The sequence below is a fragment of the Chenopodium quinoa genome, unplaced genomic scaffold (assembly GCF_001683475.1).
Source record: "Chenopodium quinoa cultivar QQ74 unplaced genomic scaffold, ASM168347v1, whole genome shotgun sequence".
NCBI lineage: Eukaryota > Viridiplantae > Streptophyta > Magnoliopsida > Caryophyllales > Amaranthaceae > Chenopodium > Chenopodium quinoa.
The window spans coordinates 1,579,144-1,606,851 of record NW_018744996.1 but is presented as its reverse complement, the minus strand read 5'-3'; the positions used below and the strand labels follow the sequence as shown (position 1 = coordinate 1,606,851).

At 34.6% G+C, this 27,708-nt stretch overlaps 1 protein-coding gene and 1 pseudogene across 1 annotated transcript; both read left to right on the top strand.

Moving 5' to 3' along the window:
• The first annotated feature begins 3,149 nt into the window (after nucleotides 1–3,149).
• LOC110707255 (remorin 4.1-like) lies at nucleotides 3,150–7,565 on the top strand. The gene is made up of 2 exons (XM_021885273.1): nucleotides 3,150–4,214; nucleotides 7,033–7,565. The coding sequence occupies exons 1-2, from the start codon at nucleotides 3,441–3,443 to the stop codon at nucleotides 7,222–7,224; spliced, it is 966 nt and encodes a 321-aa protein (XP_021740965.1). The 5' UTR covers nucleotides 3,150–3,440; the 3' UTR covers nucleotides 7,225–7,565.
• Nucleotides 7,566–11,750: 4,185 nt separating this feature from the next.
• On the top strand, nucleotides 11,751–17,543 carry LOC110707161 (annotated as a pseudogene).
• The last annotated feature ends 10,165 nt before the right edge of the window (nucleotides 17,544–27,708 follow it).

Sequence of the window (27,708 nt, the reverse complement as noted above, 5' to 3'; positions counted from 1 at the left end):
TCATTTCGTATTGAAAATTCTTTTTTACAAATGCTCGTTTTCAATTTGGTGAATGTTCATTTTTATTTTTCATAATTAAATGTTCATTTGTATATTAGTATACGGTCATTAATATATTAATAAACGGTCATTGAAATTCTAATAAATGTATTTTTTGCCATTTTCTTCATCAATTTCTATATATCGAATAAGGGATTTCAATAAGTGTTTTTTATTTCTTATATTATCATGGAAGTGATTCTTATAATAATATTGGAATTATGTTATAAGAACTTTCATTAATTATAACATAATCCAATTAAAAACGATGTTTAGTGAATTTTGACTAGTAAATTTAATCTATTATAAATGTTTATTTTAGGTGGACTTTATGCTCATTTGTAAAGGATTATTATTCAAATTTTAATAACCAAAATAGACAATTGTTAATAAATATTATTTATTTTGTTAATAAAAATTGTTATTTAGAGAATTTTGGCTATTAATTTAATTTATCGTAAATGTTCATTTTTAATGGAATAATGATCATTTTAGAAGAAATTAATGTTCATTTATGATCATCTTTATATGAATATATGTTCAATTAAATTTGATAAATGTTCCCATTCAAAAAAAAATAAATAAATTAATAGATGTTCATTCACTTTAAAATATAAGTTCATTCATATATTGAAAGATGTTCATTTCCATTCTAATAAAATAAAATATTCATTCTCACATTTAAACATGTTCATTTACTTTAGGAAATATTGGTAAAAAGAATCCCAACTTTCACATGGGGTACGGTGTATTCGCTTTCTTTGGTCTCTAGTGACCGGTTACCTGTTAAAGAGGCAATTTTTTTTTTGGTTTATCTAACACGTGGCAGTACGTGATTGGTTGAAATATAAAAAAAAAAAGTAAAAAAAAAACTTAAAGAAAAATACCAACTGCCACTGCATTAATAACACAACCCTAACCACCAGCAGTTTCAGGCAACACCTCCCACAACCCAACCCAGCCAGGTCGCCGACCACCACCAGATTCCCTCTTTCACGTTGGCACTTCCTTCCTGGCGCCCCCTCCCCAAAAACCACCAAACTCGCCTTGCCTAAAATCCCCGTAACCCCTAAAACGACCTCCCCGCTGCAAAAAAACCCCAAACGACCTTCCCGGCTTCCCCCCCACCATCGAAACCTAGCGCTAGGGTTTCGATGGTGGTGGGGGGGGGGGAAGGCCGTTTGGGGGTTATATGCGGTGGAGGAGGTAATTTAGAAATTTCGAGGGGGTTTTGCATTGGGCAGCGGGATTGGCGGTTTTAGGGGGAAGTGGCGCTAGGAAGGGTAGCTGACCGACGCGTGGGACGGGGGGGAGTTATGGTCGGTGCGTGGATAGGGAAGAGGGTTTTAGCCGGCACAGTGGTGGTCGGGAAGGTGGTTGTTCGTGGGTGGAGGCTGGGATTTTTTATTTTATTTTATTTTTGTCAGATTTTTTTAAAAATTTTAACCAATCACATGGTGACACGTGTCACCTTAACCTATTATAACAAGTTAGTTATCGATTAGGGACCAAAGAAAGCGAATACACCCCAAAATTGGGATTATTTAATAATAATCCAAAATTTGGGAATATTTAAAGTGAATACGTGAAAGTTGAGATTATTTTTACCAATTTTTCCTTTACTTTAATACTTGTTCGTTCTCACTTTAATAGATATTTGTTTGAATTTTAATACTTGTTTGTTATCATATTGAAAAATTTAGTTAAATCTAAAAATTTGTTCATGCATTCTCATGTTGAAAGATGTCTTCCGACTTTTAGTAGTTGTTCATTTTCATGTTGAAAAATGTTCATTTATATTTTAATACTTGTTCATTTAAATATTGAATTATGTTCATTTCTAGCAATGTGTTCAAATTTGTATTTATAAATGTTTATTTGATTATTTAGTTTTGTCTATAGTGTATTTTGATTATTGGAACTAACCTTTTTTTTTTTTTTTTACAAAAAAGTTAATCTTTTACAGGATAAAGAAATAAAAAGGTAAAGATGATAATGTATATATTGGGGAAAAATATGTATCAAGCAAAACATACAAACATCTATCATAAGAGTAGAAGGGGTACAAACGTACATCAAGGAGGATGATTTTATATACCTTTTATACCAAATGTATGTATTAAATTAAAAGACGATGTTCATTTTGTAAGACACATACGAAGTGTATGTTACATACATTTTTGAAGTTTAAGATTTTCACTTTTATTATTTTTATAGTTTTTATTTTTTATTTTTTTAAATTAAGCATATATACATTTTAAATTTGTTTTCTTTTATGCTAAAACACTGAGGATGTAATAGTTTAAAATGATTTTATTATGTAATTGATTTGCTTTTATTCTATATTGAAAGATATTTCTCTCAAATAAAGTCTATTAAGTCAACTAAATAATAAGGCAAATTAATAAAAAACTGTCTAAAAATAAAAATACAATAGTTTGAATTTAGCAGGTTGTATTAAAAAGATTGAACATTTAATGATACAAAAATGAACATTTTATATGCGATTTGAAATCGAAAAATTATAGGATGACGTCATTATGGAAAAAGATGGGGGTGCAGGTAAAAATTTATCATGCCCCCTCAGATGAGAGGCCTTTGAGCTTGAAAAATGTGGATGCAACATGGACTCTCTGCATACCTTACGTGAAATATTCCACTTTGAAAGGAGGGGTGCAGTGGATGAGATTCGAACGTGTGACCTTTGTGTCATGCTGGTTCCAATACCATGTTAAAGGACCAACTCGACTAAAAATTTAAGCTAATGTTTGAGGCCCAGAAATATGTATATATATTGTATATACAAATATACATTATGCGGAGTCTTAAAACTCATTTTAACTTATCCACACACTAAATATATAATACCAATATTTTATTACGGAGTAATTCATTTATTCCATTTACTAGCTAGTCTAATAGATCGTGTACATGTATATAACAGTTTTAAAAAAGAAATTATAAGTTAGAAAAGTAAGAATTTTAAATTCAACTTTAATTTCTTAAAAGAAAACAAATTAAAGACTCTACATTACACTAGTAGTCACTATCAAATCCTAGTATATGGCCTTCCCTAAATGAATCACTTGTCATTCTCATACTTCCAACCTTCAATTTTTTTTTATAGCTAAAGTTGGTCATATGTAGTTCCCCTTCTACAAATTTTCATCACTACTTTGTTAGCTTCTTTCCTCTTTCCTTTATTTTCTTGAAATCTCTAAATTTTTATTTCCACTGTTAATCAAACTCACATATATCCTCATGTGGTTCATATCACTTCATCTTCCCTTAATTAATCAAAGACGTTAACACTTCTTTTAATGATAGTAAATAATCATGCAAATTAATAACCCCTTCTTTTTCTCTTTACCACCAAAACTAGCAAAAACACGTCAACAACTATGAACCCCCAATCACCAACCACAAGATCACCACCACTACCACTACCACCCTCCTATAGCAACAACCCCAACGACGATGACAACGATGATGATTTTCGTGACATCCATGCTCTAACACCGCCTTCTCACCCCCTGCCTCCTAGTCAACAACGTATGTTTGATGCTAATAGCCGTCGATCATCCAACCTTTCCGTGGCAAGCGACATCACCAACTCTAGTGAGAATTTTACTACCATGAGTAGGGAGTTCAACGCTCTTGTTATAGCGGGGTCCACTATTGATCACAACGACTATAGCACCAATAGTAACCAAGTTGGTGGAAATAACGGGTATGGGTATGGGAATGGAAATGGGAATGATTGGAATAATAATATAAGTTTAGATAGGATCGGAGAAGAGGAGGGGGAGGCCGAAGAGACTAATCCGTTGGCTATAGTGCCGGATATTAACCCTTTGCCTTCCCCTCCCGGAAGGCAAGGGAATAGGAGTGATTCATCGTCAGGTCACCATTTAATGGGATCGAGTAGTCGTAGTACTACTACCAATAATAATAATAACAGTAACAGTAATAGTAATAGTTATAGTAATAATAGTAGTGGTGGGGAGATGGCCATACATCATGTAAAAAAAGAGGAGGTTGAAACAAAGATCGCGGCATGGCAAACCGCTAAGATTTCGAAAATAAACAATCGATTTAAGAGGGAGGATGCGATAATTAGCGGATGGGAGAATGAACAAGTTCACAAGGCTTCTTCTTGGATGAAAAAAATTGAGGTAATATTTCTTTACTTTCTCATTTTTTTTGTGTTAATTATTTTTAATTGGTCTATGCTTTATATTATTAGCATGATTGGTTAACTTTAGTATTATAGTATGATGATGAGATAATTGGGTATGGTTGTAATCCATAATTATATAAGTGATTAGACGTTGATTGCAAATTCGAATGCGTAATCGGAAGGTAAGCGAACTAGTCATAGCATAATCATGATTTTGAAAGTTGATTTAGAAATTGATCACAAAAAAGTTGGATCGTTACTAGGTGGTCAACTCTTTAATTAATTATAAATGGACTGTGTTGCAAAATTAGTTAAGAGTTCAAATTAGACAAGGATTTATTATATTGATGATGATCTTAAATATGTGTGGTAAATAGTAAAATTCATGTAGAAATAAGTTGTTTTTCTTTGAAGTTTGAAATAGTGGTGATTTACTTGCGATTATTGGGCCAAAAGCTTGCAAATTGGTAACCCCTTGCCTCTTGATTGTTTCTTAATAGACTGAGTGAAAGTTTGACTTGATCTTAAAATTGAGCTCATATCTATCAATATAGAATTTAATTTGAAAATTATTTTATTTTTACCCAAAATTTGATAAATACGATCATGGAAAATATATAAAGAGGGATTTATTCGATAAATCCAAAAGCTAAGCAATGTGCAACGACTTTTATATCACCCAATCTTAAACTGACTAATAAAATGCTCGATTTCATACATCTTCTTGATCATTTTCTAGTTATATATTTAAGCTTGAGGAAGGGTGTTTGTTTTCTTAATTAAGTAAAGTTTCATTAGGACTCTTTTGATTTCCATACCTTTGTCTTGTTGATTAACTAAATCATACATATCACCTTAAAATCAAATAAGTTAGACGTGTGGTAAAACCTACAAAAGTAAATGTGTTGTATAAGGAGAGATTTTGAAGTATGATCAACTTTTGGTATCAATTAAGTACCAATAATATAAACCAAATTTATTTATTGGTGTGGACGGTACAATACTTGTAGTTGAAGTTGGGCGTCACTGTCTTAGTGATCCCACCAATAGACAAGGAAACCACAAGTAATGCCAATAGAAGATGATGTATCATTGGCCTAATTCTTCCTTGGGTCTATTAGATATACGTAATTGTAAGTGTCCACCAATAGGGTAGAATGGAGTGGCGCACAACTTTAGAGAGACAGTATATAATATTAACTACATTAAAGTGGTATATAGCTCTGCATAACACTAACAAGATCATACTTAACACTTGATAAAAAAAAAAAATGGAGAAATTATTTTTTAGAAAGATCTCTTCCATACAACAATAGTAATCCATTAAATGAGAATGGAATTGATAAGAGGCCAAGGTTTATGGCCCTTGATTGTCACTTAAGACACTCACCATTTATGTTACTCAAACTCAAGTACTTGTGTTTGACACGCGTGCATATCCATTTGTCTGACTCAGCTAATTTATGAAAAGCCTTAATAATAATTTGTCCCAAAATAAAGTGCTAAAGTGTCCAATACATGTTATTGTGTCCAACAGAATTTGATACGGTTAATTGAGATGAAACTGAGAGTTCAAGTAATATAGCTGATGGCTATGACATCCTTGCTAGTAGTCTAATAGACTTAGTGGAAGAAGAATTGGTGGGGTTGTTAGGCGAAAAAGCAAAGGCGCTTAGGAGTGGGGTGACCTTATGTAGCGTCCTTATATTACTATAAATATATCGTTAGGATTATGCCCTGTGGTCACATACCATACACCTTTAGCGTCAAAGTTTTATAGTTTAATTTAATGGCGTTTTTATAGTTTCATGGCACATATTGTATTAATAGTGAGTAAAATAAATGGGTATTCTCCTTATGAACCACCTGAGATCTTCTGTTTTGTTAAACATATGTCGATTTTAAGTCAAATGCATATAAATATACGTCGTTAGGCTACTGTTAATGTAAACAAGGTTGTTAGCAAATCGATGGGAGGTTCATGCTACATAGGTGTTGTTTCGGGGTTTTCTGATGTCCTGCGGGAGAGTTACAATTCCGAGACTGGAACCGGACGCCTATACCTGCAAAATAACGGAGACTCCTGTGAGCTCCGCCTCCAACGGTCAAGTTAGTACCTGATTAAGGAGTAATTAATGCGGAAATTAAAGTAATAAGGTCTCTCTAGGTGAGAGTGTTTAATGTAGGTAATCTGCTTTGTTAGCGAGATCAGCCGGTTATTAATGTGTTCCGTAATGTTTTTCGCGTAAACTTCTTGTGTCCCCCTCCTTAATGAGGATTAAGGGAGGTATTTATAACCTTGGGAAACGTGCCCATCCTAGGTTTAGGTAAACCTAGGGCCGATTGGGCTTCCCTCGGAAGTTGGGCCTGGGTGGCCGGGTTCTCCATTAGGCATGGAGTATGCCACATGTCGTGACATAACAGGTCCAAGGTGGACGAATAAGCGCGTGCCACGTGGCAAGCCCTGACAGTTCCAACCAGGGGACACTTGGCAGGACCTGATTGGTCCACGTGGCGCATTCCGATTGGTGGGAGCAAAATCCCCTAATCAGGTGTCATGGTACGTTAGTAAATACTATTAACACATACGGTGTACCCTATAGTAACATCTTCACTTAGAAAACATCTAAATGCAAACTAGTTAATTGAAATCAAGTGATGTTTATTAATAATAAGTATGATCTTTTCCTTCACACTTCCAAGTCATGCACACTAGATTAACAATCAATTTTGATATGCATGTTATTTGTTATTTACAAGTCAAACTAATTTTTGTACATCTTTGGCAAATATTCGAAATTGTGAATGTTCAGAGAAAATTGGAAGAGAAACGAGCAAAAGCAATGGAAAAGACGCAAAATGACATAGCGAAAGCACGTAGAAAAGCCGAGGAAAGGAGAGCATCAGCAGAAGGAAAGAGAGGAACCAAAGTGGCTAGGGTGCTTGAAGTAGCCAACTTGATGAGAGCTGTTGGAAGACCACCAGCTAAACGCTCTTTCTTCTAAGCATCCTTTCGTTATTTTTAGAATTTTTACATGCTATAATTTGCAATATGATATATAGATAATACTACAAAGTACAAAATTTACTAGGCACTTAAAAAAGTGCTTTAGAATCCTCTGTTTTTTGGATACAGAGGTTTCCAAGTTTAAAAAACATATTAGTGTGGTGTGTTTCAAGAGGAAATGCAAGCTAGCGTTTCTCTTTGTAAGCGTTTTGGGTTATCATGGTAATGGTGCCTTGAGCCCTTGTACAGTTTTGTTGTTGTAAGTTACAAGGAAACTAATGTACGAAGTATGATGCATGTTTGCAAATGAGAATTATGGTGTATACATGCTAGTTTTCATGTCGTCTAATTCAGCCATAATCAAGAATGTCCTATCGTGTGAAAATTTTGGTTGACAAAAAAAAAAAAAAAAAGAAAAAAGAAAAAAAGCCATTAATCAAGAACAAGTGATCAATGCCCTCAAAAAAAAAAAAAAAAAAACAAGTGATCATCAATCTTTTTAAGCTTTATCATTAATTTAGTTTGTCGGTGAACTGGTATTATAAAAATAGTTGTTGTTATCATTTAAGATATCAAAAGAGTTATTGTAAATACCAACGAAAAACTTAAGAAAAAGACAAAGAACAACTTAAAGGATTTTTGTCAAAGAAAAGCCGCTTATATACTGAGTTGAATGTGATTCGAGAACAATGAGTGCAATACTTTAGATCAAAATATTTATTGAAACCGTAATTATTAGGTAGAATAATATAATGAGGATTGTATGTTATATAAAATTATACTTCCTCTGTTCTTTTTCACTTGGCCCGTTTTGACTTTTACACTATTTACCACCCCTCTTTTAACCGTCTTTTGTGAATAATATCTAAGGAAAAAACATATTCATGTGGGATCTTTTTGAATTCGTCTCAATAAGTACTATCATAATATATAACTTTTATAATTTTTACTTATGGAGGATTAAAGTTATTGATTGTTAAAGTTTTACATTGACAAGCGTGATAAAAGAAACATGTCAAGTAAAAAAGAACAGAGAAAGTACAAGTTTAATTTATAAAGTAGTAATAAAACTTTTATGTTAAATCCTATTAATTTCTCGTAATTTTCGTTCATCATAATAGTGTATGTACAGGGTTGCACTAGGCACATGTTTATATTAACAGGTTCTAAATGGTCCAAATTATAAATAAAATGCTGTCAAAATATACTAAAACAAAAACTCACTATTTATAACAGGCGGTGTTCGTTACAAATAACTACTTATTTGTAACGGGCACTTGTGTTACCTGTTACAAATAAGTAGTTATTTATAACGAGCATTCCACCTGCCCATTACAAATAGCTTAGTTTTTCATAACGACCGTATACGTAACCCTCTCTGCCCGTTAGGAATAGGTTGTTTTTGCTCGGTACGAATAGGCGTTTTTCCTTTAGTGAGAACAAAATATAGTCCTAACTCTCCTAAGTTTAACACTTCCATCGATCACCACAACTCATAACTAGGGATGTTAGTGGGATGGGACGGGTATCCTACTCTCGATCCTGGTTTGATGGGTTGTGAGGCAGGGATGGAGATAATTCAGTCTCATATATACTATTAGGAGGAAATTATGTTTTATATTTCTTCTCGATTGGTAGATTTTTATTCTTACCATGTTTTCTTGATTTTTCATTTAAAATTGAAGTTATTTGAGTTAAAAATCCTTAAAATTAGATTGCGTATCTTTTAATTAAAGTTATGCGCTGTTATGGGTTATTTAAAAATCTCCTATTATTTTAATTTACATATGTATGAAATCTGATATTGATTTGACTTTTATTTTTTTTGTTTTTAAAATAAAATTAAAAGCTCATGTTATACACACCCGGGTGTAGCTTAAGGAAGGTGCACACGGGGGTATTCGTAATTTCACACAAAATTTAAGTCACCTACTTCTACTTCACTGGTTCACTGGTTCACTCCTTTTACGGTCTTTGACTTTGGCTCCACCTTTCTCCTTCCCTCACCACCCTTTATCCTTCAATTTTGGAAATTCAAGCCTAAAATCAGATGCTCTTACCTTCTCCCCATCTCCACCTTTCTCCTCCCCTTACCAATGTTGGCAACGTCCTCCCGACAACCTCAAAAAAAATTCCAATCTTCGTTCAACCGGAAATTTCTTCTGCTACATGATGGATCTGCTGAAGAAGAAAATTGAAGATCTGAGGAAAGAAAAAGTGAAAAGAATGTTCATTTTTCTCATAAATTTACAATTTGCTCATTTTTTTCTGTTCATTTTACTCGTTTCCGTTTTTTTTTTTTTTTTTTTAATAAATTGAAGCAATAGTGTTTTGCTCGATCATTTGTTGATTGAACGACTTCAAAATAACTGTTTAAAGCAAATTTGCAATTCTAACTCAAATTTGCTAATGAATATAAAACCATAAAAGAAAAAATCAAAGCCAAACTACTCAGATGATGCCTCCATTGTTATCACCTTCACAAAATTTAGCTTCGGTGTTTTGGATCAAAAACCATAAAAATGAACTAATGAAGAAAGAAAGACGCGTGAAGAAATTGAGAAAAAAATTGAGCAGAATAAAATGAGTAAAAAACATAAAATGAATTTTACCTAGATTCCACCATTGCTGAATATAGTAAAAAAAGAGAGAGGAAATTTACCTAGATTCCACCATTGTTGAATACAGTAAACAAATCCGAAGCAAAAAATCGAAAAACAAAGACTGTAAACAAATTCGAAGCAAAATATCGAAAATGTAGATGAAAAATTCTGGAAATTGAAGACAGGAAGAGAGAGAAAGAAGTAAGGAAAAGAGAGAGGGAAAGAAGAAAGGAAGAGAGAGAGAAGAATGGAAAAATTATGTAAGAATAAAACCTCTAGATATCACGTACAAGAAGCATGCAAGCAAAATTAATTGTAAACTGGCAGTTATAAACCCGGGTGTACCGTGCACCCAATTATATAACATTATTTTGGTAGTTCATATCTTAGACGCAAATTATTCACTCATTCCCTTTCTTTTCGGATAAATTTGTGTGAACCTAGTTTATAATAATATTATTGTGGACCTGAGATTAATACGCACGCAACTGGTTGTATTTTGAACATAGTGACTCTAATTTTAACATAGTAACCTTAATTTTAACATAGTAACTTTTATTAAAACATGTGTTATCTTTAAATCCTTTAATACTATTGTTAAATTTGAAATACGGTGTTATGATCAATAGTGATCCTAATTTTAATATAGTGACCTTTATTATTCATATAATGAACCGTATATATAAAATTTCATAAAAAAGATTAACCTCTTATGACCTTTATATTAACACAATGAATTTTAATTTAACATAATAACCTTTATTTTTTTTTTATATATTTTTTAAATGACTATAGTATTTCGAATATTAGTGGTCCACAATAAATTATTGTGAACCGGGTCTATATAAGAATTTATACGCCTTTTTCCATTAATATAAAGACAAGCATAAGTTATCAAAATAAATTTATTCACATGATTTTTGTAGGGCGATGCATTTTTGTTATAGATTGTTATGAATGTCAAAATAAATGATACATTTTAAATATGCAATTTAAAAAAAAAATATTTATTTTTCAATGATGATATTGTTTCAAACTCCATATTATTTCAAGAATGATATTGTTTCAAACTCCATATTGTTCAAAACCACACACACATAACTCAATTAGAATCGAGTCAATATATATCATTTCTAGATCTTACAATATGGTCGAAAAATTATGTTAATTATAAGTAAAATAACCAAATAACGGTTACAATTAACTGAATCTTTAAATATAGCGGTAACTGGTTGCAATTACAATTTTGAGTAAACTATTAACCATCATTAACCGTTAAAACAAAAAATATATATTTTTATTTACTTTTTTGAGGAAAATATATATATACTTATGTAAGTTAACCTTAAAAGAATCTTTATCAATTTGTCTCTAACTGTTGATTGGAACGTATTATTGTTAATATTTAATTTTGTAGGTATTAGAGTAGTAAATATTGGAAGAGCGAAAAAGTATTGATTTAAAATTTTATGGCTAGCGCTTAATCAGTAATTATATCGTTAAGTAACGGTCAACCGTTGTGGTTTTAATAAACTATTGGAAGAGCAAAAAAGTATTGTAAAGGGACTTCAAATTGCTTGAAAACCATTTTTTAATTAGGTTGTATGATGATAATAAGGTTGAATTACTGTTGAATTGCTTTGTTGCTGCCCCCGAAACCCTTGAACTAGATCCCATATTTAAAGGCTAGGATGCAGAAAGTCTGGCGCTGGAAATTAATTGCTAGCACGTCACACGAGCTTTAGGGGCGCGTGACGTGACGTGATGCGACACCAAAAACAACACCAGCCTTGCTGCGCCATGACATATTAAAAATGTATTTTAGGCAGTTTTTATTTTGACCAAAACTTTTTATCCCGAACTTGGAATGAGGCAAATAATATATCTTTGGAGTGTAAGGGTGTTGGTGTTGGGTCAAGTATAATATTTGGCTTATATCTTTTTGTTTTAAATTGGAATTGCGCTTATGATATATCGCTATAAATCTTATTTCAAGGGCTGCTCAACCAGATGCGATTTGTATCAAAGTTATGGGCCACAAAAATTAGATTTTCTTAGTTTTCGACTTTGGTCAAGAAAAAAGAAAATTAGGCTAAGAATTGTGGAACTTGGTATGAAAACGGTTTAAATGGATGTCGTTTGGGCTAGGAATGGATTGGATTAGGTGGGTAAAATAAAAATGGGCTAGGAGTTCAAGGAATAATTAATTCCAATGGGCAACCTAACCAGTTAATGGTAAAAGGTCACTCATCACCGAGTTTGGGTCGAGGAGACACAGTAAGGCGCCTACAATAGTACTACTGTATAAAATATTTTGAAAATATGATTTTTCGATTTACATTGCTTAATCTCTCTCTTAAAGTGTGTGCCAAAAAGGTATGTTTCTTTCACAGGAAAACAGATGAAACATTAGTTTTTTTTTTATTTTTTTTTTATCATAGAAAATACTTCCATTCAAAAATTTAAATGTTAATCAATTAAAGAGATTTAATATACACAATTTTTTACTTGTTTCCTTAATAAATATTTACTATATTTAAAGGAATAATCAAATTAAGATATAATCTCAACATACCTTTTTTTAAGTTTAAATATCTTCCTTGTATGTTAAGAATCATTAATTTTTAAATAAATATTGTTGTATTTTTATTTCCTTACTCGCCAAAGGTGCACATGCTTTACATGCATTGTCATCTTTAACCACCATATAAGACTAATGAATATTTTTTATTGTATAATGTTGTTATCTTTGGCCCTTTTGATTATATATACTATCTCTACTTTCAAATGTAATGACATCCTTATTACAAGCACCCTCATTCATAAAACAAAAACCCCATGGAAATGGAGAAAATGTTCTTGTTTCTATCTCTTTTTGCAATCATAATTTTCCTTCAAAAAATCTTTCTACCCTCCAAAGCAAAGAACATGAACCTCCCACCAAGTCCACCATTAATTCTTATATGGGGCCACCTACACCTATTTAAGCCTCCCTCCCACAAAACACTCCTAACCCTCGCCAAACGTTACGGCCCAATCTTCTCCCTTCGCTTGGGCTACCAACCCCTTTTGGTTGTCTCTTCTCCATTAGCCTTCGAGGAATGCCTTAACAAAAACGACATCATATTTGCTAATCGGCCTAAATTTATTGTTGGTGAGATTTTAGGATATAACTTTTCGATCCTCAATTGGTCCCCATATGGTGACCATTGGAGGAATCTTCGACGTGTTGGGGTCTTAACTATGTTTTCCTTTCGTAAGCTTAATGAAGTGAGCCCTATTCGGATAGCTGAGATCCATAACATGATCTTAGAACTTCTAACCGAGTCCGCGGATGGGACCCAAAAAGTGACTTAAATAATATTTTTGATAAGATGGCGCACAACTTTATTATGAGGGTAATAAATGGGAAGACATGGGATAACATGGATTTGACACCACCTCCTAGTTACATGACAATGTGTGATTTCTTTCCCATATTGAGGTGGGTAGGTTTTGGAGAGATTGAGAAAAATTTGAAAAAGCTTATGAAGAAGAGAGATGCATATTTACAAAATTTGCTTGATGATTGTAGAGAAAGTATTAAAAGAGGATCATCTTGTAGTAAGGAAGTTGTGACAAAAAATTTGATTGAACAACTGCTAGATTTCCAAGTTGCTGAACCTGATTGCTATACCGATGAATTTATCAAAAGTTTCATTTTGGTAAGATTACTATTACTCCCTTTGCCTCTAGAAATACAATGTGTTAAGTCCTCAAAATTTTAAGTAATTGTTACAATTAAATATGATACATGTCAATGCATAAATTTGATTACTCAAATGAGTAATGTCATAAATTATGTATTAATTTTAATGATAATTTAATAATATTAGGTTGGGAAATATACAATAAGCTTTGTTTGATTCAAATTATTTAAGTTGATATTTGTTTATTTGGAGAATAATTAGATCTCCTATCTGATTTGATCATATAAGATCTTATCTATCAATATATCATCTAAACATATTTATCCTTTCATATATAAATCACAACATAGAATCAAAGGAAAGTTCATAAATAATAAATAATAAAAAAAAGGAATTTGTTATTTAAAAAATTTGTAAATTAGATTTAACGAAAATGCTAAAGGTCAGAAGGCATGATAAAAAAAAAGTTTTCACAAATTTAATGTGGCAAGTGATGTGGCAAATAGAATAAAAGAAGTGGCAAGTAAAAAAACGAAAATGAATAAAATGATAATACTTTTTAATCCGTGGTTTATACACACGGGTGTACAGTGCTCATCGTACACCCGGATAAATAAAAAAAAGGCGGAAAGAACATCCTGTGTTTCATAAAGAACATACATGTATTTGACAAAGAACATGTTTGTATTTGACAAAAACATGCATCACCAAAAAACATAAAGATATAATAAAAAGAACGAGATAAAAACTTGATAAAATTTTCTGAAAAATTACACAGTATTAACGGGAAAAATTTAGAGGTGATAAAAAATCGAGTAGGGCCGGGCCATATCCTAATTTCTTGTGCCCAAACCCGTAGAAAAGTAGCGGGTTTTTGGGCTTTTTTCGAACCCGGTTCGAGTTTTAACTAAAAATGTATTTTTAGGTTTGCCCAAACCCACCCTATTTCGGGCCGGATCGGGTCGGGATGCGAGTCATGCCAATGTTGATCACCTCTTAAAAAATCCTTACCAAAGATATCATTTCCCCAAAAAATAGTTTTCTATCTCTCCAAAAAAAATTCAACTTCCCATAATAATTTAGTTTTTTTTTTACTCTAACATTATTTTCAATTAAAAATAATTTAAGATTTCAATATCAAATTTCAAAATACCATATGTTAAAAGAACATAATTTATATTGTAAAGTACATATAGTTAATACCTAAATAACACACTAATCAAACTCAAAGAATATACGATAATAAAAGTAATTTAAATATGCCATATGATAATAAAAAATAGAATTTGGGAGTCACTACGACCTTAAAGAACATACACGCCAAATTCAAAGAACATACTTTGTATTATTAAACCCAAAAAAAAATATGTTTATCAACATATGTTAAATAACATAAGTTATAATATAAAGAACATATAATTTTACTCAAAGAACACACTGATCACACTTAAAAAACATATTAAAGGTATGTTCTTTGTCAAACATAGGTATGTTCTTTATCAAACACTATATGTTCTTTCCGCCTTTTTTTGTTTACCCGGGTGCACCATGAGCATGGTGCACCCGGGTGTATTATCTAATTTTCAATACTTTTAATGGAAAGTTAAACGTCGCCCTCGAATATCTAACTAACGCCCGCAAAATAACGTAAAATTACGTATTTATCCTTATGATAAATGTTATAAAAATAATTAATTTAACCTCAACTTAACACTTTTATCGTACACAAAAATTTTATCTTTCTAGTGGTCAACGGCCACCGACGATCATTGGTCAACCGCCAATGATCACTCGGCGTTTTCCCATTTGTATGATCCATTACAGAACCTGAAGTCAATGATGCCTCAGAAATAGAGGTATTGTCCTTTTTAACATTAGATAGTGATTGCTGGCAGTTGGATTTTACAGGAGTAACATCAAGGCTTTTCTTCAGCGAATTGCCAAGACTGCCTTTCGAAAGACTTTGACTTAAGCTCGGTTTTCGTTTACGAATGGACAATACACCACCCTTCACATTAGCTTTTTCAGTCTTCGAAACCACATTCGATTCCGAAATTTTCCCATCAATAACATCCTGTCAACCCCAATTCTTCAACAATGGGTTTCTCATCAATTCCAATTTCATTGACCCCATCATTCTTACATTCCTCAACAATTACCTCATTTTGAGACTCCATTAAAACAACACCAAAAGCTTACAAAAATGAATTTAAAGAAAAAAAAAGGGGAACCGCCCAGTTTTTTCAAACCACATAGGCTGAAACGCCTAGTTCTTTCGAATCACCGTGTGGTTGTTCTAAATTTCTAGGTGTTTCATCTCAACCGCCCAGAAATTTCGAGCAACCAGACGGTAGTTCGAAAGAACTAGGCATTCCAGCCTAGGTTGTTCGAAAATTTTGGGTGGTTCAACCCGATTCCATAGAATAAAAAAAACAAACCTCGTCTCCGACGACCGCCTTCCCCTTGTTCTTCATCGTCATTTTTGCGGCAACTATGTTGATCGAGAACCGGAGGTAAAAGGAGGTGGTGGTGGGTGGTTAAAAGAGGAGGTGGTGGTGGTGGCGGGTGGTAAAAGGAGATGGTGGTGGTGGTTTAGAGAGATAAATGTTCTTAAGAGAGAGAAGAGGGAGTGAGGGTTTGGTAGGGTAAATTATGTTTGGGAGGGTAATTTTTTTTTTTTTGTTTAATTTTATAAATGAGGGTAAATTTGTAAAATATATTTTATTTTGCAGGCGTTAGTTGGAGATTCGAGGGCGGTATTTAATAACCTCTTTTTTTTATTAGAAAACTAGAAACTCTTTAACATACTAGAATACTTATTTTAGGATAAAAAAAAAGGTAAGAAAAGATTATATCCTAATTTACCTTAATATTTATGAAAAATGTAGTAAATACAATATTTGTTTGTAAGGAAAAGATTTGACTATGTAGTTTGTTTTTAGTATCCCATTATTATTATTGCTTAAATTATGGCTCATTAATAATCATAATCACAAGAAATAAGGATGACCAATGACTCATTAGAAGAAACAAATATTCATTAATGCAGTGTCGATAATGTGAGGCGGAGTGTAATATTTGTTCAAGTATAGATTTCTCAAACAACAAATGTAAGTAACTCACTTTAATTTTAAAAAAGATGGGAGAGTTTAACATTTTATAAGACTTAGAAGCTACTTATTTTGTTGTCACATTCACATGGTTGGGTGATGAAACTTTTAAGGGCCGGCAAAGTGAACTCTCTTCTACTGACAAGTGTACTGTGTATCTCATACCTTTAATGTTAATATTAATAAATGTGATGATGTCATAGTAGGAATTAATACAAAGTATGAAGTAGGAAATAATAGAATTTCCTTTTACTATAATAAATGAAGGGAGTGTTACTCATATAAGCCATGTGATGATTATCTTATATCAGATGCAGCTGTTAGCAGGACCGAAAGGTATAATTCAAACCTTGGAGTGGGCAATGTCAAACCTAATAAACAACCCAGAAATCATTGCAAAAGCAAGGGCCGAAATTGAACTAAATAGTAGGCAAAGGAAAACTCATAAACGAATCTGATGTACCAAAAATGAGCTACATACATTGGATAATGTATGAGACTCTAAGACTTTTCCCACCAGAACCTATTTTATTCCCACAATGCTCATCTAAAGACTGCACTGTTGGAGGGTTCCATGTAAATAAAGGCACTATGATTTATGTCAATGCTTGGGCAATACAAAGGGACCCTAGCCTATGGGATGAGCCAAATGTGTTTAAGCCAGAGAGGTTTGAGTATGAAACCCAAGGGTACAAGTTTTTTCCCTTTGGAATTGGGAAGAGGTCTTGCCCTGCGACTGCCTTTGCTACTAGGAGTTTTACTTTTGCTTTGCCTACTCTTATCCAATGTTTTGATTGGGAAGCAGCTACGAAAATTGGTGTAAATATTGGTCCTAAGGAAAAACCTTTATTAGAGGCAATTTGCCACCTTAGGTCATCAATGGTTGATGTCGTTGCTCAACTCAAAGTTAATTAAATATGTTTAGTTGTAAGCTAGTAAAATTAGGAGGGTAATTTTCAAATTTGGAGGTATGATCCGTTTGTTATTTATCTTTAATGAATTTATTTATGAGTTATTGTGTACCCTTAATTAAATAGCAAGTTAAGGCTTTTACTCTACTTAACTTATTACTCCATATTACTTATTTCTATGTTATTATGTACTATTATATAAATCCATCTCTATTATATAAGCCAAGGAGGATAATTGAATAAACAGGATTAGAAAAAAATAAAATAAAAAATTACTTCATCATCTTCTATTACAATTAAGTAACTTTATTTTGGAAGCTTTATATAAATACTTTTGTTTATTTTAATTATTTTATAAAACAATTATATATAAAGAAAATAATTTATAAAAATTATTTTCTTAATATATAGTTGCTTTTTATTTTTATTTTTATTTTTGAAGCTTTATATAAATCTTTTGCTTTAGAATTCTTAAGTTTTCAAATAACTAATTTTCGAGTTTAAGTTTTTGGAGAGATTTATTTCTTAATATTATAGCACTTTCATATACCATTGTTAATACTGAAGTTTTCATAATTTCAAGTTCAGAATTCCTTAATTAGTTTGGTATTATTTCTTTACTCTTTAATTCCTTTTATCTAGTTCTTGTTATCATATATGATGTTTAATTTTATTACTTTGTTTAGTTTAGATCTTAATATGCTTGAGTAGTTTAATTCTTGCTGTCATGATGTTTAATTTAATTACTTTGTTTAGTTTAGATCTTAATATGCTTAAGTAGTTTAATTTCTAGGATTTGGGATCCATGAATCAATATGAAGGGATAATTTGTTCTTGTTGCTAATTATTATTGTATATTTAATTTCCTATTGATTGTTTAACTCTGTTCAACAAAATTAGGCCTGGTTCAATTGACATAGTATCGAGATATTATGTTAACAATCGAGAGACATAAGCTTAATATTATTAAGGTTAGTTTCAATAGGTTGAATTGGAGTTAAATTGCGAAAGCCTGTTATTTCAATTTCCATGATAAATATCGATTTGAGAAAGCATGTTGTTGGATTTTAATCTAATATAACTATGTGTGTAGAAAAAGAACCCTATGCCTAGACCCATGTATAATTCAAAAAATTAATCAACGCATAAAATCTAATCTAGATATAGTTTATATTGAAGCGTTCGTATTAGTACGAAGTAAGCCTAAGAACCGCAAGCGCAATCCCTCTATCGAAAGTCCACCCGAACGATCAAACCCGCTTTGAGTGTATTAGCTTTGAATACCGGACAAAATCTCTCAAAGTTGTGTGTTTACATATTAGGTTCTTACTTTTGGAGGCCACAATAACGTCTTAATTAATTGTGCGATCATGCAATGATCAAGCACTGTCTATAATAAATAATTTACCTCCTCAATTTGATCTTAGTAGGATAAGTATTTTACGAAACAACTTATCCTCCAAGTTCAAGCAAAATCGGTCAACTCACTCACGTGGGCGACGATCTTGAGCCCCAAGGCATGTAGCAGCCTGCAATTTTGCAAGCCCAAGCCTAGATAGGCCATCTCACAGGATCCCGCACGTGCAACCAGCGATGTTGGGCCTCAGGCACGCTGCTTCTGCACTTGCGGCCTGGTAGCGAGGCTCAGCCAAGGGTTTGGCTTGCTGTTTGCGTGAACCAGTGAGGCTGGCCCTAAGCCTTGGCTGGCCTGGTGATCAGTTACGAATACATCGTTAATTAAACCAACCTAACTGCCAAATAACGAGTATAATGGTAAATAGGGTAGATTCTCCATAGGGAAACGGAATGAAACACAATCAAATTGCAAGTAAAGGAATCACAAGCAAGAGTTATTTTGGTATTTTTTTTTTCGATTTAACAAGGAACAAAAATTCATCTAACAAATCAACTAAATAACAAGGTTTGATCAAGAATAACGAACACTAGGGGAATTAGGGGATCTAAACATGATTAATATTTAATCAAAAAACAATGATCAATTTGAAAACCAAACTAAGGGAAGTAACAAACAAGCAATCCTAACCAAGATAATTGAATCTCGTGCAACTATCCTAGCAATATGATGGACAAAATCTAGTCCTAATCTAGTTCACTTCCTTGCAAATAAATTGGGCACAATACGAAATCAAGAAATTAAAGAGCGCTACAATAAACTCAAGAAATTAAGCACATGCCCAACATATCAAGGTACGGAAATCAAACAATCATCATCCATTTAGTCAAATACACCTCATGTTCTTCACCCCTTTCCCCTAATTAGAAAACTAGCCGTATAAGAAAAGTTGGAATGAGAAACAAGCACAACAAAAATAAACATGATTCACAAAACTAATAAACATAAAAACAAAGCTGAACTATTAATGTGTACAAAACATGGTTTATTTTTCGTATTTTAATCGAGGAGCGCCCGCGTCGAAGAACAGAGTGCTTGCTATGAAATTGCATAAAAAATCGGGCTAAAATCAAAGCTTGTTGCGATTGTTGTTAGGAGATTTGATGCGGTTATTATTGGCGGTGGCCTGAGTTGTGTGGGCAGCGATTTGGGTGCGGCTTATTGTTGCTGGCCGGTGATAGTGGTTGCTGGGAGTGGGACTATGAGAAGAGGGGATAAGAGTGGTGAAGTGGTGGAGTGGTGTTGTGAGTGTGGATAACTGTGCATGTGTGGGATCGCTACGATGATTAGGAAGCGATTGTGTTGTTGCGGGGTGGTGGATGAGTGATGGATTGGGTGACTGGAGTTGATGGAGCTTGGTGCTGGATTGGTGCGTGAGGGAATGAAGAAATTGAATGATAACGGCTTGACTTCTCATTAATCACCATTAGGAGTGAAAGTTCGATTTTCAGTTTGGTTTATTGCCCAAATCGAAACCAAACCACAATATTTCGGTTTTTGAATTTTGTAAACCACACCGCATCATATTAGTTTTGAAACCGAACCAAACCAAACCACCTAAATTTCGGTTTTCTTAAAAAATACCAAATCACACCGAATTTTCCCATCAAGCATCATAAACATAAAATATTGCACATAAACCGAACCAAACCACACCAAACATAAATCGAACCAAACCAAACCAAACCAATCCATACAAACATAATAAAACAAATTTTAACTAAAAGTTACAAGTCCTTGCTTTAAATTGGCCAGAAAATTCAACACTTCACCCAAAAAAAAATAAAAAAAATAGTTTTATAGCATTACAAAAAAAACACAGCAAATCAGTAGTTGCATAGACCAAGCACGCACTCCACGCAGTTAGCAGCATCACAACAAGCAGTTAGCGGTAGCCGCAGAAGTGCAGAACAAAAGTGGTCAGTGGGCGGTCGTCGGTGGAGTGAGAAAGTGAGTGGAGTATGAGAGATTAAGAGTCAGAGAGTGAGATGCTGAGAGGAGGAAGTTAGATTAAGGTTTTTTATTTTTTACTTTATATACTTAGGCTAAACTAGAGTTGGGCTAGGGTGTATTTGGGGTTTAGGCCGAAAATTGGGTATGGTTTCGTTTTTTCGGTTTTACAATTTCTCAAACCGAAACCAATGCAAGCCGAAAACTGATTTTTTTTTCAAAAAAAAAAAAAAAAAAAAAAAACCACACCGAACTACTTTAGGAAAAAAAACCACACCGCATTTCTAATTTGGTTTGGTTTGTGGTTCGGTTCGATTTTAAACCGAATTAGTTTCACCCCTAATCACGATGCAAAAAATATAAGTATTACAATCTCCCTAACCCTAGAATCAAAAGATAGTCTAGAATATTAGGAAGTTGACTAAAATGTACATCATAGTATTTGCTAATATATATATCCTAACAAATATAGGATCAAATAATATACGATCATATCTCATTACCCCCCCTCAGTTAGAGCATGCGGGTCAAAAATGCCCGGTTGGAGAGAAGATAGTCAAATTGTGATTGTTCGAGCGCCTTGGTAAAATTATCTAAAAGCTGAGAAGACATCAAAATAAGAGAAGGAGAAATCAAACTCTCATTAATTGCATCACGAACAAAGTGATAATCATCCTCAATGTGCTTTGTTCGTTCATGGAAAATCGGATTCTTTGCTATGTGAAGAGCCAACTTACTGTGACAAAACAACTTAATGGATGTTGAACACCCAAACTTAACAACAGGGATTAGAGCCACTTTAACTCACAAGTAACCGCATCCATGGACCTGTATTCAGCTTCTACCGAGGAACGAGATACTTTATGTTGTTTCTTACTTTTCCACAAAATGGGTGACTTACCAAGAAACACAAGCCAACCAGACAATGAGCGTCGAGTGACAGGAAAAGCAACCTAATCTAAGTCACACCAACCCTAGAGATTTAATCACAATTAGATTTCAACATACTGAATATTAACGAGGGACAATGAACACATCATCCTAATGTTCACTCCGGGGCTCTTGCATAAATTGAGACAAGACATGAATTGAATATGCCAAATCAGGATGAGTGATCGCAAGATAGATCAAAATCCCCACAAGTCGTCAGTATGCTTCAGGATCAAAAAGTAGCTCACCATTAACGAGGTTCAATATGTGGTTTTGCTCTATGGGAAAACCACTAGGCTTTGCCCCCAAAAGACCTACTTTAGAGATGATGTCCTATGTATACTTCTGTTGGCACAGAAACAAACCTGCTGAGCTACGGGCCACCAAAATGCCAAAAAAATATTTCAAAAGACTGAGATCTTTCATTTAATGCAGCGGAATCGTTCCCAGAAATAATTAATCATGAGCATAGACTGAGACATTGATCTGAACTTCGCCCTTAGTATATGTGAATAAAGAGTAATCAGAATAAGATTGTAAGAAACCATATTGTTTTAAAGCTGTAACAAGTTTTGCAAACCAACATCAAGAAGCTTATTTCAAGACATAGAGTTACTTACGGAATCTGCAAACCACGGAAGGATTCGAATTTTCAAAACCTGATGGCGATTTCATGTAGACTTCTTCATCAAGATCATCATGTAAGAAGGCATTATATGAACATCCATTTGGTGTAGCTCTCAATTCTTCGAGGCGACAATAACAAGAAAAAGTGCACACTGTTGTCATTTTTGCAACCGAAGCAAATGTTTCATCGTAATCAACACCTGCCTTCTGATGATTGCCACATACCATCAATCAAGATGTGAGACGCTCAATGTCCCCATTAGACAAAAACTTGGTCTTATAGACCCATTGACTACTAAGAGCTCTTTTTCCTGGCAGAAGATGCTTCAAGGTCCAAGTACCATTGTTTTCTAAAGCTCAAATCTCTTCTTTCATGGACTGACACCACCCATCAATTTCGTAGCCTCTTTGAAAGTTTTCAAATCTTTACTTTGAACAATAGCTAAAATAAATTTTCGATAATTCATAGAAAAATTGTCACAATGTATATAATGTGCTAAGGGATATGGAGTACCTGAAGACTGATTGGATGGAGGAGACGAAATTTTAACAACACTGTGTAAGTTACATAATCACGAAGCAAAACTGATGGGAACTTTTCTCGAAAACCGCGCCCCATATCGAGCTGCTGCTATTCCGCAGTGTTTGTGATGTTGGACGTAGGCTGCTATGGTGCGGAGCTAGTAGCCTACCGCGTCTTCGCTGCTGTGGTGCGGAAAGAAGGGGCCAGCGCCCGCGACATTCCTAATAGGCTGGTTAGTGGCTAGGGCTGTAAGCTGGCGAGCTTACCCTGCACCCGCAGCATTCCCAACGGACTTATCATTGCTGGGATGCTGGGAGCTAGACCGGGTGCCTGCAACAGTTGGTTGGGAGACGCCATTGACCTCCCCTGCCGTGGGTTCCCCCTCATGAGCATCATTAATTTCATAATTTCCTTCACCTAGACAAAATTTCGCAAAATCAACATGAATTACATCCGTCATATCATATACATTCGAATCTATATTCACATCATCCGAGCAACCAAAACGAAAAACGTCTTCTACAAATTTCACATCATGAGAAACAAAAAATTTCTTAGTGTTAAGATCATAAAACCTCCAACCCTTCTTCCCAAAAGGATACCCCAAGAAAACACATTTACGACTTCTACTAGAAAACTTATCCCCTCTAGTCTTTTGATTACAAGCAAAACACAAGCACTTAGAAGTACGAATAGCATCAAAAGGAGGTCTATGAAAGAGAATTTCGAAATGGTTTTATTTTGTAGATGTGGTGTTGGAGTTCGGTTTATTAAATGAATTGCTGCTAAAACACATTCACCCCAAAAATAAATAAGTATGTACTTTGGCTTGAAACCTCAAGGCTCTCCTAACATTAAGAATATGTTTGTGTTTTCGTTGAACTTTCCCATTTTGTTGAGGAGTTCCCACACACGAGGTTTCAAATAGAATACAAGTTGCAACAAAATAATCAATCAAGCAATTGAATTCAATTCCATTATCAATTTGAACAATTTTAATTGTTTGATTAAATTGCCTATCAACCATAGCAACAAAAAGCCATAAACATCTGAAAAACCTCAGTCTTATCAATCAACAAATAAATCCAAACAGCTCGGGAATAATCATCAACTATGGTAAAAAATTAACGAGCTCCACATGGAAACATGTCTATATGGGCCCCACAAATCACAATGCATTTTCTTAAAATTTCTAGGAGATTTATTCTCACTCAAAGGGAACTTGTCTCTAGGATGTTGAGCACGAAAACACACCTCACATCCCTTAGCTAAACTACTTTTATTATAGCTAATATAAGGAAGCAAATTAACTACCTTCTCCAAAGAATGTCCCATTCTTCAGTGCTAGAGCTCCAAATCTGATGTCACTTCAACCTCAGACACACGTTGCATCACATCCGGTTAGCTAAAATAATAGATCAGCCTGTCACACCTAAGTCTCGTTCCAATCATCTCCTTCAGTCGATTCTGTATAGCACACTTATATGAGTTAAATTGGACAACAACATTTAATTGATCACTTAGTTGTGAAACGAAAATTAAATTGCAAGTGTGATGTGGCATAAAAAGAACTCCAGTAACAGTGATTTTATCAGACAAACGGACAGAACCTTCCAAAGTAGCCAACACACTTTCACCATTTGGTTAGCCAACGGGCATTCAATATTGTGGGTGTCAAATAACCAAGATTTATTTATTACCGGTAACATGATGAGTTGCTCCGGTATCAATAACCCAACAAGAATCATCAAACTTACCATTTAGACGAGTTTCAGGAATATGAGAATTACCCATAAAACCCGAAAACGCCTTCCATTGCTCGGCAATGAAGGCCTGACCCAAAGGAGAAGTCGAAGTCGCACTCTGAGGCATGATTTGGTTATCCCCTATCGTGGCTTCATTCGCGCGAACCCCCCCCCCCCCCCTTCGACCTTGACTAGCCGAAGCAACATTCTGCCTCCTGTCTATTTGGTTGGGTACCCTATCACTTCATAGCAACATTTTGGGTCATGACCCTTCTTCTTGCAATGATGGCACGATGTACGAACCCAACAACTCGAGACATCATGTCTTGGCTTTTTACATTGAGAAAACACCGAAGAGCCGCATTCGCTGCTTGAGCTAGCACGTACAACAAACTTGAGAGCCTCAGAGGGTTAGTCTCGGATTCCTGCCTAGCCGTGCGAACACGTTCATACTGCACCACAAGCTAACACTACTAGAAGTAGGTCGTTTTCCGACAAAATCGTTCCGACGGACCTAAATTCCGTCGGAAAATTTGAACTTTTAGACGGAATTAGGGTATGTCAGAAAATTCTGTCGGAAAAGGTACTTTACGACGGAAAATCCGTCGGAATTCTTGCCACAGAAATTTATTCCCTCGGAACTATAGGCTTCCCACGGAATCAATTTTCGTCGAAAATTTCCGACGGAATATTCCCTCGGAATTACCAAATATTCCGACGGATTATTATTCCGTCGGAATATTATTTTTTTTAAAAAAACTCTTTAAAACTTGAAACCCTAATGCAACTCCTACCCCCTGTCACTTTCCGCCTCTTCCTTCTCCGTCTTTCCTCTTTTTCTTTCTTTCTCCTTCCTTCTCTTTCCTGCATCTTCCCCGGCCTTCTCCTTCTCTTTCCCTTCTTCTCTTCATTCTCTCCTTTTTCTAACCACTTCCCCTTCTCTCCTCTTTCTTCTCGCCTCTCGTTCTTTCCCCTCTTTCTCTTCCTGTTTCAACCACCATAACGAACACCGCAACAGCAACAATAAGAACCACCAACAGCATCAACTACGACGTTAAGAACAGCGACATCAACAACGGTGCAACAACACGGTTACCACCACCACTACACAACCTACACAACCACCTGCGATGTTGTTTTGATTATTTTAAAGGTTTTTTTAGGCCAAATTCGACCATTAAAAGCCTAGATCTAGACTTTTCATGGCCGAACTTGGCTTTGTTAAACCGTTTTCGTGGTTAAATTCGAAGCCCATTTCAATTTAAGGTATGTTTTAGGTTTTAATTTTTCGTTTTTTTCTGAGTTTTTTTTTTTATTAAATTTTTTGGGTTTCTGGGTTAGGAGATTTGGTGGTGGTGGTGGGAGTGGCTGATGTGTGTGCGTGTGGTGGGTGGTGATGGGATTGTGATGGTTGTGGGCTTAGGTGGGTTTTTGGCGACTGTGGTGGCGTTGGTGGGGGGTTTTCGGCGACAGTGGAGTTATTTGCGGGAGTTTTCGGCGTGGTGAGGGTGGTGGTTGGGTGTTTTTGGCGACAATGGGAGCTAGGGAGAGGGTTTCCGGCGACAGTGAGTGTATTTTATGGGGTTTTCGTTGTTTTTGGGGATGAGGGTGGGGCATCTGGTTGTGTTGGTGGTTGTTTAGGGTGGTGAGCTGTTTGGATTTTTTTTCAAAAAAAATTAAAATCAATTTGAGATATATACTACTTAATATTTGAAAGTTTTGGGTGGCTGAAGGTGGTGACAGGCCGTGTCGGTGGTGGTGCGGGCTGTTTTATTTTTAATTTTTTTTATTAACTTTTTCGACGGAAATTTTTGTCGGAAGGAAGTAGATTCCGACGGAATCTTTTCTGTCGGAAAATTGCGACGGACTCTCGATTAAAGTAAAAAACAGCGCCAACAGAATTAAATCCGTCGGAAACTAGCCTTTCGACGAAAATTCCGTCGGAAAAGGTCGAATTTCCTACAAAGGGTTTTGCGACAGACTGTTTCCGACGAAATTCTGTCGGAAGACCATTTTCCGACGGAATTTCCGATGATTTCGACGGATTTTTTCCGTCGGAATTAAGCTGTTTTCTTGTAGTGTGATAGGCCCTATCAAGATTCGGCAAGGGGTCTTATGATAAAATATTTGTTCTGATCGAAGAATAATAGTCTTAGCAGAATCCCATCAAGAAATAATCATGGAGACTAGATTGTTCTCTCCGTTGTTCATGAGGCCGACCCATCATACACGCATAGGATATTAAGCTCACGGTGGTCTAGCTCATGCCATATAGCGTGTAGTTTCCCATAGTATACGGAGAATGACATCTACTTAGTCTGCTCGCATTTGGCAAGCGAAGACCGAAGCTGCTAGATACGAGGACCATAGTTTGAGCAAAATGCTTCTAAAGATAGTCCCAAAATGGCTTGACTTCTTTAAATTTCGAAAGAGAGGATTTGACCTCAGGATTAATGGTATTCGAAAGCCACGAAATTAACATGGCATTGATGGTAGTCCAATCAGACTAGGTACATGGGGATTTTGGTTCGGTAATTGTTCCATCTAAAAACTCAATTTTTCTTCTTGCTTCCAAAGCAGTATGTATATCAGCTGCCTATTCATCATAATTATCACCTTTGAGATGAGTAAGTGTAGTGTAGTCCCCGGGTCGATCTTGAGGACCAACAAAATAGGTAGAATTTGACTCTATTTAAGGTGGTGGTGACGACGGCGGCGGTAGTGTCTCATCATCGGCCATTGGTGATTATTTGAAGAAAAAAAATTATCCTGCTCTTGATACAATGAAGAAATTTAATGATAATGGCTTGCCTTCTCATTAATCACGATGCAAAATATATAAGTGTTACAATCTTCCTAACCCTAGAATCAAAAGATAGTCTAGAATATTAGGAAGTTGACTAAAATACACAAGATTATTTTGCTAATATATCCTAACAAATATAAGATCAAATAATATACGATCATATCTCATTAGGGA